At 37.7% G+C, this 15,477-nt stretch overlaps 1 protein-coding gene across 5 annotated transcripts in view; it reads right to left on the bottom strand.

The window, feature by feature from the left end:
- Positions 1 to 15,477, bottom strand: part of LOC113091472 (uncharacterized protein KIAA1522 homolog) — a 36,966-nt gene that overhangs the window by 904 nt on the left and 20,585 nt on the right. For 2 of the 5 annotated variants that reach the window (XM_026257024.1, XM_026257027.1), the window contains 5 exons: positions 5,754 to 5,909; positions 5,583 to 5,623; positions 5,125 to 5,251; positions 3,673 to 3,780; positions 20 to 3,580 (listed from right to left, as the gene is read on the bottom strand). In XM_026257024.1, the coding sequence (XP_026112809.1) occupies positions 51 to 3,580; positions 3,673 to 3,780; positions 5,125 to 5,251; positions 5,583 to 5,623; positions 5,754 to 5,909 (3,962 nt within the window). In that variant the 3' untranslated portion in view covers positions 20 to 50. Of the gene's footprint in view, positions 1 to 19; positions 3,581 to 3,672; positions 3,781 to 5,124; positions 5,252 to 5,582; positions 5,624 to 5,753; positions 5,910 to 7,680; positions 8,096 to 15,477 lie in introns of those variants that run through there. The other 3 variants (XM_026257026.1, XM_026257028.1, XM_026257029.1) reach the window with 2 other exon arrangements.

Below are 15,477 nucleotides of genomic sequence, written 5' to 3'. Positions count from 1 at the left end.
CCCGTGAATGGTTCCTTACTTGCTTGCTTCTGGTTTCCTGATGAGTGTGCTTACTGACCAGCAGGATGCACTTGATCATTTTGCCCATTAACTTCGACTTTCATCATTTGTTTATTTGTCAAGATCCCAGTCTTGTCCAGTGTTACATTATCCGTCCTGTTGGGAGTATTTGTTCCATGCACTGGTTTCTTAGCAACAGGTGGCGGCACCTTAATTGGCTTTTTTGTCCCATTTGTCTTGGCTTGGTTGGAAATCTGTATTATCTCAGCTGCAAGACTTTGTTTGAGGATTGCTTGGACCTCTGGAGAAGTGGGTGTTTCAATGACAACTTTCTTTGTGCTTTTGGAGAAGATAAAGCTGGCTGTAGATGCAGGGGACATATGCAAGTCACAGCCATCTGGTGATTTAGGGGATGGCACAGGTGGACCAGTATCACTAGTTGAGGTTAAGCGTGTGTTAAGCACTGCAGGTACTCCACTAGAGGACATTGCAGCGGTCTTCATACGTATGGCCTCTTGAAGACGCATGGATTGGACTGTGGTTGTAGCAGGAGTTGACTTAGAAGGTGAGTTAGACTTCAAGGTCAAGGATTTGCGAATAGGCTTTTGTGGAGTTGCTTGACTAGTAATACTGTGATCCTCCGTTGTTGTGGACTCAACACTTGGTTTGCTATCATTTTTAGCTTGATCTTCATCTACAATTACAGATCTTAGTCGCACCATCTGAAGTAAGGAAGGTGTGACGAGGGGAATGTTGGCATCCTCCTTTGGAATGGGTGTGCTTTTTTGATGACACAGCAGTTCTTTGCTCCGGTTGTCTTTGTTTATGAGGCACTGGTGTCTTCGGAAGTTAACAGTGGATTGGTCTTCCACTGGAAGAGGAGTTGCAAGTGGCACGTTAGTGTATTCTGCTTCGGTGTCAAGTGATGTTTGCTCTGATGAATCATGTGATGCCATTTCCTCCCCTTGTACAAGTTCATCTGGTAAAAGAGAGGACATTCTCGGAGGGGCTACAGTTGTGTTTTCCATGCCATCTTCGTCCACAGAGAAGTGTGACACGTTGTTACAAGGCTTATCTTGTTGCCTGTCCTCCATATCATTTTGTACAGTTCCTGTTGGCAGAATGGCATGTATTTCGGAATCTTGGTCTGAACTGCTGGCCATATCTGAGGCATTCGATGACCTCAGTTCTATATTGTCAGGCTGTTCACATGATTCGTCATTGCAATTGATAGATATCTCTGAAAGGGGCTCGTGGATAAACGAGGGAGGTGGTGGTGGGAAGTTAAGTTCATCTTGTTCCTCAAATATCAAGTCAGTTGACTCTTCCTCTGGTGGAGGTGGTGGAGGCCAAGTAGACTCCAGGAGAGTCACCTGTTCCTCTGTTTCTTGTTTCTGTTCATCTTCATCAGATGGTGGTATAGATACTGAGAAGCCTAACATCTTTTTAGTTGGTGGTGGTGGAGGGTGGTGTTCTGGAGGTGGAGAAGGAGGAGGAGAAATGCCATTGGCCTCAGGTACTTCTATACCGAGAGTTTGCAATTTTTTGTGATTGAGAATGTCCTTAATGCAGTTTCCTTTGTTCTCCTCACTGGTTTGATCATTCTTTAGGGTGCATGCTGTGTTCACGATTTCAGAATCTGGTTTGACTTCACAGTTTGTTTGTGCCAGCATACTTTGATCAACTTTGATAGTTGGTACCTTCTTTGTAAGGAGTTTTTGGCTTCCTTTTTCCTTTTGATCCTCTACAGTTCTCTGATCTTGTGTATGAATGTTCTGGTTGACCTCCTTGAGGAATTTTGTACTTTCTAGTTCATTTAATTCATTGTGTAATGTTGAGCTTTTGTTTTGCCTCAAATCTGGCGGGTCTACTAGCATTTGTTCAGACACTTGTGGTGACATGGACTCATTTCGTTCTTTTACAGCTTCTTTGTTCTCCAGTTGGGTCCCTGACTGTACTTTTCCTGTTGTCTGTATCTTTGGTAAAGTTTGTTCAGTGATGTGTATTGAATTTGTGTTTTGTTTTTTACCTGTTAATGACCCTTTTTGCTGTTTTTGAAGCTGATGTAACCTATGGTGGTTTGGATCTGGGCCACATAATAGTTCAAGTGTTCGTTTATTGTGAATCCAGGTTTCAGGGGGTGGGGGAGATGGGGCTTTTACCTTGGGTGGAGGGGGAACATTGAACAGTTCCCTAAGGGCAATAGTTGGGTGTGTTGGTGTCACCTTGTTTTTCACTGTTGTAACAGGTGGGGAGCACTTTAATGGCTCTGATGGGGTGGTGTTGGTTTGAATGTCATGATGTGCCGTGTCTGATGTGACTGAAGATAGAGATGTCATTGATGAAGAGACTGAAACCACCGGCGAGGTCTGTACACTTGTTCTCTCAGGCTGTAAAGTCTTTACTCTTCTCTTTCCTGGTGAGGTGGGACTGACCTCTTTAGGGGAATGCGTAGGTGTCCCACTTTGGCTTGAGTATCCACTCGAGGGAGACAAAGTCCTATCGAATTTGTTTTCACCAGATTCTTCTCCAGTCTTCTGTGGGGATGAGTTACCTGACTGGAAGTCTCTTGATGAGTTGAGCACTGAAGAATGGGCAGAACTCTTCTCATTACTGATTGACTGATGGTCTTTTGCACTGCTAAGATCTCTACCAGTTTGCCCATCATTTGGGGACATATGTTTGAGATCTTTTATGTCTACCAGTTCCCTTGATCTCCACTTAAGTTTTTCATGGTGCAAGGAATAGGTTCTCTGAGGTGGTGCTGGGGGTAATTTTGTCTTCATTACAGAGAGATTACGATAGAATGAATGGCTGTTTCTGACATTTACCCCTGCTTCACCGATCTCACTGTGGTCCAGTCTGTGATTTGTACTGTTACTGTTCAAGCTTTTACAACTACTTGAGCTTGTAACATTTATGTCTTTTGGGATTAAATCTGAAATTTCTTTGGTGATGTCGGCATCAAATGTTGGTAGACACTTTGCTTTTGAAGAGATTGTGGAGGAGTTCGAGACAATAGTCTCAGATGATTGTGAATGGCTCCTGCTTGGGCTAGGGGTAGTTGGATCTTGATTTGTGCCACCTCCAGATCGTAAAGAAGCTGGACTAGCTGATGCTAAACTACTCTTGCTAACTGTATTCGTACTGCACTGGCTGTGATCATGATTAATTTCAATTATGTCTATTGCAACAGGCAGAACTGCGTTCGGAATAATCTTAGATAAATAAGTTGCCTGTGGTGAAATGGACATAACGGGACCTTGAGGCTCATGCAGGAAAGAGTAAGTGGTCATCCCTGGCACAGCAAGAGACCTTGGTCTCGTTGCAGGGCACGCTCCTATCCCAAGCTTTCGGTTTAACTCATCTTGGTAGACAGAATGGATGTGGTTTATTAGAAACTCCTCATCTCTTGATGTATGAAAAACTTCAATGTTCTGCAGGTGTACACGAGCTCCTTTTTGATTTACTGAGGGGCGCTCTCCATCAATTGTTGGGAGGGCAACTCTGCCACAGGAATCAACTTCACCATCATGTTCTCCACTTGGACGTTGCTGGAGTGTAGTTCCTCTTGTCATTTCTTCAATAGAAGTAAAACAAATTAATGTTTAAATTTTGTTTATATATATATATATATATATATATATATGACAATAACATAGTTTTACTTGCCCAGTTCTCTTTGTACTTGTTGTGGTATTCCCATTATAGTTGTTCTTCTACTTCCCCTCTTGGTCTTGTCCAGTCGTTTAACTGGGTCCAAGGGCTTAAATGTGGAGCCTAAAGGGAATGATACAACAGAACAGAGATTGAATACCAAGACAAAATATATCATAGAGTTTTCTTCAGTTGTCTTGTTATTCCACAATTAAATCTCAGGTCATACTCAAAGTGATAGGTACACTACATTAAAGGGGGGATGAAATGCTATTTCATGCATACTGAGTTTTTTTACACTGTTAAAGAGTTGGATTCCCATGCTAAACATGGACAAAGTTTCAAAAATTAAGTTGTACGTTTTGTCACTTCCGGTTTGTCACAATTTTCGGAAAGTTTTTTTTCGAGTATGGGTCTGTGTGACGTTAGATAGAGCAGAATTCCCTTATATGGGGCCTAAAGGCACTTCTGCCGGAAGAGCGCGCGCTCCCGTAGAGCAGAGCAAAGACATTCACTGACCAGAGCGAGAAAGCGAAATGTCACAAAAGAAGTGTGTTTTTGGTTGCCAGGGCAAGACAACCCTGCACAGATTACCAAAAAAAAAAAAGAGCATTAAGGGACCAGTGGATGGAGTTTATTTTTACAGAGCATCAACAGAGTTGTGCAAGTGTTTTTGTTCCCTGCATTTCGAAGATGCTTGTTTTACAAACAAGGCCCAGTTTGACGCCGGATTTGCATATCGTTTATTTCTTAAAGATAATGCAGTCCCAACGAAAAAGGGTCACGATCGTGTGTTGGAACCGCATGCGGTGAGTAAAACTGCTTCAGATATCTCTGTGTTGTTAACTTAGCTATCGGCGCGTAAGCACATCAAGTAAACAACATGCGATGTTGGCATCAAACTGCACTTTCCACATGTACACCTTAAAAAAAAAAAAAGACGACATAAAGTGGAACTTAGTCATTTTCCAAAACCGCTAAGCAAATATATACAGTTTCAATACATACTACATAGAGACGTCGTCGCTGATGCTGCTCTTGTTCAAACAATGTAAAACGTATAATAAAACGAAATACTTTTTGGAGTTATGAAGGATGCAGTACTACTCTATAGGTACTCAAGATTAACAGGATATTGAGTGAAAACGAGCATTTCACCCCCCCTTTAACAAAAAAGTTTGAACTGTTTGAATCTGAACTGATATAATTTTGATTGATGTCACATTTTCTCTGAAACTATAACGGAACAGACCATCGCTAGTTTTTATAAAATGTATGATTTTGTCTTTGCATTGCAATACCACTGCCATGTTTTGCTCCAACTGCCCCACTACAGTGTAGATTATAATGGTGGAAAACAAATGTATCATTGAACCTGAAATCACTTTAAAGGGAAAAAACTAAAGAGGCAGTATGTGTCACTAAGCATGTTTTATTTCTATACCTTCTTAAGTCAGCATTGTATACCTTGACGTGTAAGTACTGGACGTAAAGAGACTGCTGAGACAGTTGACACTGAAATGACGGAGTGTCCCGCAGTACTATCAGTCTCAAGTGATTCATCTCTTTCTTTTGAGCTTGTATTTTCCTCTGACTGTGGAGAAATGGAAGCCGTCAGTAAAAAGTGTTCATTAAAGGTTCAAGTTATGCATATATGTTTTCATTTTATAGATTTAGTGTTATGCCTTGATTTTATAGATCCAGTCGAAAGTTCAATACCAGACCTAGGAGATCTGAGATTGGGCAAAACTGCCATTTTAAGGGTTTTGAAAACATTTTAACTTTTCATGTTAGTCTAATTTTATGTTAGATTAAAGCATCATCTGACATACCAAAAAAAAAAAAAAAAGGATTTTTAATACTATAAAAATTCCATATTTTTGGAAATTGCCATGTATATTGAAATATAATCTTAGTAGGATTACCACAGTCTGATCATCCTGAAAGTCCACTCCATTTTTGTTCTCTGCATGTAAGAAAGACTGAGTGAGGTGCATCAGAAAACACAGTTGTACATTAAGCAGTGCATTAAGGTCGTCATAGATCAGTATGTTTTGTGTAAAAAAATATGGGTTTAAGGTGGGAGTAAAGCTCACCCTCCTGCTGTAGTATCTTCAGTCCCTCCTGGGCCTCAGAATGCAGGTCTTCCAGGTACTGTGGCCTGCTTCCCTCTATGAACACATTCTCCTGGTAGTGCTGGGAGGCTGTGTAGTGTACAGTCAGCTTTCCTTGCTCATTCTGCTTTTGGCCTGCTAAAAATAGAGGGAAGGTCAACGTATTGTTATTCATGTAAAAATTGATGCAGTCATTACCCCAAACTTCTCCTAAACATGAAGCAGGAGATTATCAAAGTTATTAAGGAGAATTTAAGGAAAATTGAACCGTTTCTTCCAATCAAATCAAAACAGTGATGCATCAGCAAAGTCAACATCATACAAAATACCCCTTCAAATTTTTTGTAATACTTTAGTTTAGGGAACAATTCTTACTATTAACTAGTTGCTCATTAGCATGCATATTACTAGCATATGGGATGTTTATTTGTACTAATAAAGAACATATTTATGCCTTACTCTGCATGACCATATTTTAGATGCCTTAATCGAAGACATCCTACCTACCCTATAGCCAAACTTAAGAACTACCTTACTATTAATAAGCATATTAATAAGCATAGTTAACAGTTATTTAATAGTGAGAATTGTTCCCCAAACTAAAGTTGACCTCCTTTTTTTATTTCAGGGAAAAATTTGAAACATGACTGATTGAAGATTTCTGCACAACCATTATGTGAATGAGGTGCAGTGAAAGCTCAGACATCTTGCGGTAAAATGCCATGTTCATTCTCTCTCTGTCCAACAGCAACACCTGCTATTGCTGGCTGCTAATTCTAGTCACATTTTGACGGATGATAGTGGCACATGTTGATTGTAGATTTCCAACATAGTAATGGGCTTCACACTCATTCTGTGACCAGGTAATCTCTTCTGATCTTTAATTCCTTAAAATACCAGAGATGGCCTGTCGTTAGACTGAGGCACTCTCAAAGGAACAGGGAGAAGCCTCAAACTACCCCTATCCTATTCCTTACATACCTCCTGGATGCCTTAAACTACTTCCAAAAGTTAATAAGGGTGTTTTAGGACAGGAACTTTCCTTAAAAGAGATCTCCTCAGCCTCTTTGCCATTTATGCAGATTTCTAACTGTTAAATCGGTCAAATTACCTTATAAGTTTCTTAGTCCACCCCATGGGGGGAGTCAGGTGTCCTGGCACTGACTACTGGCATTGTGATACAACAGAGAGTCAAAACACAGTGTAGGCAAGTTTTAAAATTAAAGTAATGCTCTTTGTTAAATACACGGATCTCTTTCATAAAAGAAAAAAAACAAAACATTAACAGTTATATATTTTATACTCCAATATACAGCAAATATTCACCAATTGCTCAGTAGACTTCCATTTCAAGTGGATTTCAGTCAACACATTCATTTTAAAAATGAAATGTTTTTATGAAGCTTAACTTGTATTTAACCTGAAACATTCCTTTAATTTTGTTTATTTTAAGAGTACTGGATGAAGACAACATTTACAAACAATATATCCTAAAGTTATACTTGTAAAATGAAGTTTAGTGTGCATGCTAATGATTTAACTGTATGCGGCTTCTGACCTTGTTACCTCAGGTGTAAACAGTAAAAGTTACATCAAGGTTATGGACTTAAAACCTTATTCTATTTTTACTCTGTAATAATGATCTCTATCTGTTTGGGTGCATTCGTTTTGACACTGTTAACGTCATAATGAGCATTTCATTGCAAAAGTCCCTCAGTTTTGTCAACATTTTAAGCAAAGAGAAGGCACTTGTTACAGATACAGGAAGGTGAACACAGAAAACATATATATATATATATATATATATATATATATATATATATATATATATATATTCACATCGGAGAGACAATATATTGACACTATCTTGAATATGAATAATTGCCTATAAATTCTTGAAACTACTCACCCTTCTTCTTAAATATCGACAACAGAGATTGAATGTTTTTTCTTATGAAGACCACCATATCTGTCTTGAGATGACAGTGCAGGCAGAGATCACTGTAGTTTAAAGATGTCTTTTACTTGAATGATAAGAGATAAAGTCTTTCCTAAGCAGCATCATGACAGACTGTCCACTTCTGTGGCTGCAGACTAACTGATGTCAACTAGCTGTCTCTCATGAAGGATAACCAGGTCAGACACAATGACACTGTGTGCCACCAATCCTGCAGCTGCCCCGATCTTTCCCACCCCTCCTAATTTCTCCTCCCCCTTACCCCGGCTTTTGTCAGCATCTTACAGAGTGCTGTCCCCCAACGCGTTGGCTGTTTTCCTCCATTGTGTTGTACACCAACTGAATTTGAGATTGGCCATGACACTAATCTGCCACCCCTAAACCCCTGCTTGGAAACATGCCTTACTCAGATAAGGGCATATGCTCCATGACCCATAGTAAACATTATGAATAATAAAATAAATATAGACTTCAATCATTTGTTATAAACATATAGGGACTGTGTCTAGAATCAAATACTTAATCTAAATGGTTTACTATTATTGGTGTGTTACATGAGCTATTGCACAAAGAGATGAGCAAGAATAGCAGATGTCAGAAACATTAGCTTCAATTGATTATTTCAGGTTTAGAGTAACATAATTACTACTTGGTATGTTTCATGTACCTCTGCAGGGGTGCAGCAGTGTTTTACCATTAAACCATTTATCAGACGTCCCATGTCTACACTCGCTTCACAGTCACTGGTTTTGGCACTGAATAGAGATTCAAGTGGAGTTGGCTGAGACTTCCAACCGAGATATAAAGGTCACTATTTCGGCTGGCAAACTTCCCATTCTTAGCTTTGAACAGAGATTCACCACATCTGCATGCATAAATCATATCTCTTTAAGATGGTTGAAAGGTGTGCTATTATGTTTCTAATCAGTTGATATAAAAAAAAAAAAAAATTAATCCCATAGATCTTTTTCTTTTTCCAGTCTGTCATTCAAATTGCATCCAGTCTATCAACTGCCTGTTGTCCAACTCCAGAAATCCTATTAATATCTATCAGGGGAGCCAAAAGACACCATCTGGCACATGGTGTGAGATGAGAGTTGATGCATGCCTTTAAACCACCACCAGACCCTTGAGTTTCTTCACACTTTTGTATTCCTAGATGCACAGAAGGCAAATGAAATGTAGGTCATTTTATGCTTACTTACAGAAGCATAACCTGAACACTCAGTTTACTTGGTTATTAACAATTCGGTCCATTAGCAAAGTTAACTTTTATTATTATAAAACAAAATCAAATATTTTTGTTTAGCTTTAATTTTTATTTTATTTTTATTATGTAAATTATTTATTTTTATTTAATCTTTATTTTATATATATATATATATATATATATATATATATATATATATATAATAATATATCTACAGGCGTGTTTGATGCAACTCACCAATAAACATATAAATAGTTTTTCGACTGCAGCTGGATAAAGGAACATTTTTAGTTCAGAAGTTGTTGCTCTGATTTTCCCATAAAGTCAACTTGTTCTCACAACCCAGAACTATTCTCAACGTTCTCTCAGATCACTGTCCTCATTTAAATCAAACGTTTTTGTGTCTATGTGACTTTGTGTGTACATATATACAATAGATGCACATGCATATTGTATAGTTTGTAGGTGTGAGAACAATGCAAATTTGAAAATTACAATATCCCTTAAATATTTCTATCCTACACCCACTGAGACTATGTGCTAATACAGTTACTTATAAACGAGGGATAATTTTGTCCCGGGGCTTTCAACATCACCAATAAACACCAATAGAAGGTTTATGTACCTTACAGTTGTTTGAGCTTAGTTCTCCACATTTTTCAGTGACTGCATTTGGGAATGATCACAGGTAAGCTTCAAACAAACAATGCATGTTAGTCATTTGAAATCTTCCATAAAAGTTGTATAAATGTTTAGACACGATCATTCTTTGTTACTGTTATACAACTACAGCATTAGTTTGACCTTTGCCAACAAGTGTGTCAATTGTTGAATTATATGTATTTTTTATATGCAACCCCTGCTTTAGTTGGTTAAGTGTGACTAACAGAGTCCTGCCCTGGATATCAGACCCAAATCTCCCGTTCTGACAATGGGTTTCTCTGATAAAACTGCCTCTGTGTTGTTTTCAAGGAATCTGACCAAACGACTGGAGGAGATGATACTGATGTAAGGGCGTCTTTTCAGTGTCTCAGGAGATGATGAGGCATTTTTCCTCGGCTCTGCTCCCCTCCCCTCCCCTCCTCATCATCTGGTTAATTTTAGAGCACCCTGCAGTGCACCACCTCAAGTCATTAGTGCCAGGAAGCAAAAGACAAGTTTATTTTCTCGTCTGTGTTGGAGTTCTGCATCTATCAGTGTTTACAAGTCCCTTGAAGCATCTATAAATCTTCTAAAAAAAAACACTATGCAAAGTAATCCCTGCCTGAAAGCTCCATCAATACTTACTAATAATAGCATGAGGGTTGAGAAGCTTGCAGGGTTTATTATGCAGCTGTTATGATGTTTTAGGATCGCTCTCATTCTTCCAGACACTCAGTCTTCCGTACTAAATTTACAATGGCCACAGAAATGGTGGCACATAAAGTTTGCTTAAAAGGTATAACTACGGCACTGCAATAGATCCCAAAATAGCAAATCAAGTGACTTTTGTTTTAAAGAAACGCAGCACAAGAACACCTTTCGAACAAAGCATTTAATAAAAAAAGATCAGGATTCCATGATTTTTTAAAAATCTGGCTCAAAATCCCCACCCAAGCCTCTCATATACAAACTGATGCATGGGTTATTAGTGTAGTGGCAAATTAATAGGTTTATATATTCCTAATAAGATATGGAATATTTGATTTCAGAAAATCTATTTAGTGTATATTGCTCTCATCCCAAACATCAGTCTAATTTTCATAACTCAATATTTACAGCTTTTCTAATGTAGTAAACTTGCTTCGAAGCTCACCCGGTACACAATGAACATGCAATATAGAGTAGCAGGTATGAGTCCCATGAAACACGCCACAACACTCGCTCAAAGACTTGGAGAAGTGATCTAAAATGGTACGGTTGGTTCAGCAAACCTGCTTTTGTTAGCACTATCAGTTAGATATAGGGTAGGGCTTAGTGATGACGGTACCTTATTTTCAAACACGATAAAGCTTTAATGTTTTATCAAGAAGCAACATGACCATTTTGAAGAAATGTCACCACAGGCACATTTTTCCAGTAACCTGGGTTCATTAATATACAAGAAGATGGATTCATTTACTTTGTTTATAGAAGACGTAAATATTCTTTTCAAACAGATACTATAACTATCTGTGTGAATGGTGGTTTAAGGCACCCTACGGTGACTAAATGTTGAGGTAAAATTAGGCCATGCAAATAAAAGCACCTTCTGTTTCTGTTTATTGCATAAAAGCAATAACAGCGTTTATGTGTGTATTTTGCTCATGCTCCTGTTATTTATATTCACTGGATCTCAATCTGGCCACTATTCTGTCTCTTTATGAGGTGTATTATAATGAATTATATAAAATTAAATATTGTGTTGGGAGGGTTGTTGAATCACCAGATTAAATCAAAATACAAGTCCAAGTCTGTAACCTTTGAATCAATCTTTATGGAAGTGCAATATATTTAAAATCTTTCTTCATTAACCATAAACATAAACACAGACCATTTACATATCCTTATTCTTATCCATCTAACTTTTTTGACTTGGCATGGCCTTTAACCTATTTGCTTATAAAGACTGTTTTTTTTTTAATGGTGGGAGACTTTTTATCAGTTTTCAGTGTTTGTTAGTAGAGTGTGACCCTGAGCAAAGGCTTTCTCTCTCTTTATCACATCTGATCATTCACTAGTGAAAACATCTCCAGGCAACATGCCGTTTTGACCAAAACAATGTCAATTCCATTGTCACGATAAATACAGGGCAGGATTATACTGCACACATCATTGTGAGGCTGAATCTGAGTCTTTCATATAATTTATTTTTATTCATTCAGAAGTTCAGAAAACATTCTCTCAACATGATTTTTATGAAGTGATTTCAATATCCCTGCCAGGGATTTAATCTAGGATCTAGGAGTTGGGAATGCTATGCAATGCTGTCTGTGGTCAAAACTTCCAAGCGTTTCCAAGAAAGGCAAAGAAAGAGACAGAAAGTAACCAAAAACATGTAAACATTATAGTGAATATCCTTCCACTGTGGTTAAATCAAATGCATGCTGAATGCAAAAACTCTGAGAGGGATTTGAGTTCAGTGGTATTTTTATTCTTTAACACCACAGAAGGCTGTTGTGGACCGTGAGGAGAGCTATCCAAGCCTCAACGCTCAAGCTCTGTGAGCTACTCATATTCACATAAACATAACAGTCTGTGTGCCCTCTGATTTTCAATGCATTTAAATGTTTTGATGCTTTTATTGTGGCCTGAAAAGTAGCTAGAAGTTGCATTGCTATTTTTGAACAAAAAATTAACAGCTCACAGTGAAAGTAGATCCTCATGCCATCTATGCACATTATATATTCTGAAAATCCACATTCTTTACATACTGAAAAACAGGATGCATGACCTGTGCATGGCTCTGTGGGTGAAACACGCTTCTTTCCATGATATAATGATTACATTAATTAAATTGAGCTCAAAGCACAATAAGCAGTTTCTTTCAAACCTTACTGTCATGTTTTTTGCCCAAGGGGAAGCGTCTTGCAACAACTAAAAAACATTCATTGCTAATAGTTTGGTAACTAAAAACACAATTATTTTGTCTGCTATCACTAGGCCTGTAGGGTTTTTAACAAAACATGTATTATTTCCTTTCTGTGAACAGTTGTGTTAGATATTGGAGCTGAACAGGTTCTTACCCAAGGCTTTATAACCATCATTTAACCTTTGACCCCACTGACAGAAAACAGACCAACTTGTCACATCTTGCTGAAATTATATTTCAAAATGAAACACTGCATGAGTGCACAATCATTTCTAAGTTTGTTTTGTTTTGATTTTTTTTTTTTTTTTTAGTTTGCTTAGAAACGTAATGGTACACCTCCCATTAACAAACTGCTGCCTGTATATGAGATATAAATACTGAGTAAACATTTTAAATTCCGTCATCATTTATTCACCCTTAAGTTGTTCTAAACCTGTATGGGTTTTTCTTCTGTTGAATACAAAAGAAGCTATTTTTTTAACACTTTACAATAAGGTTCATTAGTTGATATTAGTTAACTACTTTAGTGAACTAAGATTGAACAATACTTCTACAGCATTTATTAATCTTGTTTACCAATGCATTATTAAACTCAGAAGCTGTGCTTGTTAACATTAGTTAATGAACTGTGAATTAACATGAACTAACAATGAATGGTTTTCAGCTACAGAAATGTGGCTGTTTGGTAACACTTAATATTAAGGTCCAATCATCCCTACTAACTAGTTGCATCAATGCACATCAAACTGCATTATTGTTAAGTTCCATCGAATGAAACTCCATCTAAACATTTGGCCATTAAATTTGTCAGCAATTTGATTAACATCCTTTTTTAAGTTATAGGACAATGGAAAGCTGTCAGGAAATGGAAAAATACTATGTATGTGCTTCCAGCTAGTTGATAAGTTTGGACATTTCTTTGGTATTATTCTAATGTGAGATTGATATGGGGGATGTGTGCTATATTACCTCACTAAATTCTGTGAAAATGTTATCAGCATTCCATTTGTCAGTTACCATCCTTTCCTAAAACAAGGCAAACCCTGTTCAATACGACCACATAAAGACACTTTCACTATTGATTTTAAGAAATGACTGCAAACAATGGCAATGGTGGCTTGTAATCAACTGACACAGTCCATGCAGTTTTCCCTGTCAGGTGCTACCGAGCTAAATTTGTCACAAGAAGCAGAAGCTGTAAGTGAGTTGCTCATGTCTTGAGCTGTCTAATTTGTTAGACAGAATGACAGGCAAAGATGCCACCTGGATTACTGCTGTGACATAAATACGGCTGACTTTGACAACCCGAAGAAGACCATCATCAGCAGCATTTTAGTGAACTGAAGTTGAAGATCATCACAATTCAGCACGGACACTAAATCACATCACATATTGACTTCATTAGGGAAATTAGGAAGTAAGTATAGAGTATCTGGAGTCTGTCATATGGTATATATGCTCTGAACTAACATCAGTCTTGTGACTCAGTGACATTACATAAACTTGAGCCTATACAGAGCTGTTAATTTTTGATTGAGCAGAATTTGATTTAAGAGCAGTTACAAATCAAAAACAGCTCCCTTATTGGTGTGTGTGTGTGTGTGTGTGTTACTTTAACAAGCTAATAACACAAAGAGCAGTTCTGTGTATGCTAATGGACATGGTGTGATTCTGATACAGAACAGACAGAGGTTTTCTGAAAACAGACACTACATGTTGTTACGTTAGTACTGAGAGTTAAATGCCAAATCTGTGTTTGTTGTTAAACAGCAAATAAATAAAAAAAATCATAATAAATAAATAAATTCCACCATGCAACGAGTTCGGGATAGTTCACCACAAATTGTTATCATATTCATCATGTTTTTCTCTAAACCTGTACGACATTCTCTCTTTATCAGAACACAAAATTAAAAGGTTTTTGCAGAGTTTGTTAGCTGCTTAATGCAAAGCTGGCCTGTTGTAAATGGTCACAAAACATAATTTCACTGTATGGAAATTAACAGCAAAAAACATCTTCAAAATACATATTCTTTTGTGTTCCATGGAGGAAAGAAATCAAACACATTTGAAACAACATGAGCATGAAACTTCATTTTTTTGGTTAACCATCAGACGACTGTTAGCTGAATTCAACCCTAACCCTAGTTACAGTAGTTACTATAATTACTATGAGTGGAGGAGACAGCCATCCAGAAAGGTATTTGCAAAATGCAGTAAACGTAGTTTTAACTAATGCTGCTTGGACAACAGAGGCTTCTGAATTGATAGGCTACAGAAATCTCCCATACTGCTTTAATAATTTTATCTTAGCATGCATTAGGATAAACACATCACATGTACTTTACTGCAGTCTCACTGTAACACACATGCTCTCCTCTGACACATATACAGAAGCCACTGTACTGCTATCATTGAAACACTATCCAGTCAATACAAGCTGCCTTCTATAGCCTTGAGAATTCATTGCAGAAATATGCAGTGTCAAGCCTGGTGATATGCCTGCTTAATTATAGTTTGTCTGCAGGATATGTGAATATTTCATACAATTTCATTAAAACCTTAATGCTGCACAAAAGAAGAAAAATAGCACCTGCCCTCAGTGTGTTAGGATAAAGCAGCAGTGCATTATCAAGTGTGCTTTCTTACACAGAGTGAATGCTAATTCAGCACAACTTCAGCATAATGACCTACTTCATTAACAGAACTAGCATCAAAGCACTCTCAAGGCTGAAGACAGTGTCGTCGCATCAAGTGAAAAACTGTGATTCATCACAATTTGTGGACTCAAATCAGTGTTTGACAAAGATGAAGTTGGGTCACAATCTATAGGCTATTACAACACTCCTATTACTATGCATTTAATTGGGGGCCAGTGTTTTGGACTTTGGGCAAAAACAGGTGAAACATCGGCTCGGAATATATTTTTGTGTTCTGCAGAAAATTTTTCAGTGAACTGTCCCATTATATGCAAATTTTTCGGTGTTGT

This window comes from Carassius auratus, unplaced genomic scaffold (genome assembly GCF_003368295.1).
Source record: "Carassius auratus strain Wakin unplaced genomic scaffold, ASM336829v1 scaf_tig00214186, whole genome shotgun sequence".
Taxonomy (NCBI): Eukaryota; Metazoa; Chordata; class Actinopteri; order Cypriniformes; family Cyprinidae; genus Carassius; species Carassius auratus.
Note: the sequence above shows the minus strand (reverse complement) of the source record. Positions and strands in the feature narration are given on the sequence as shown.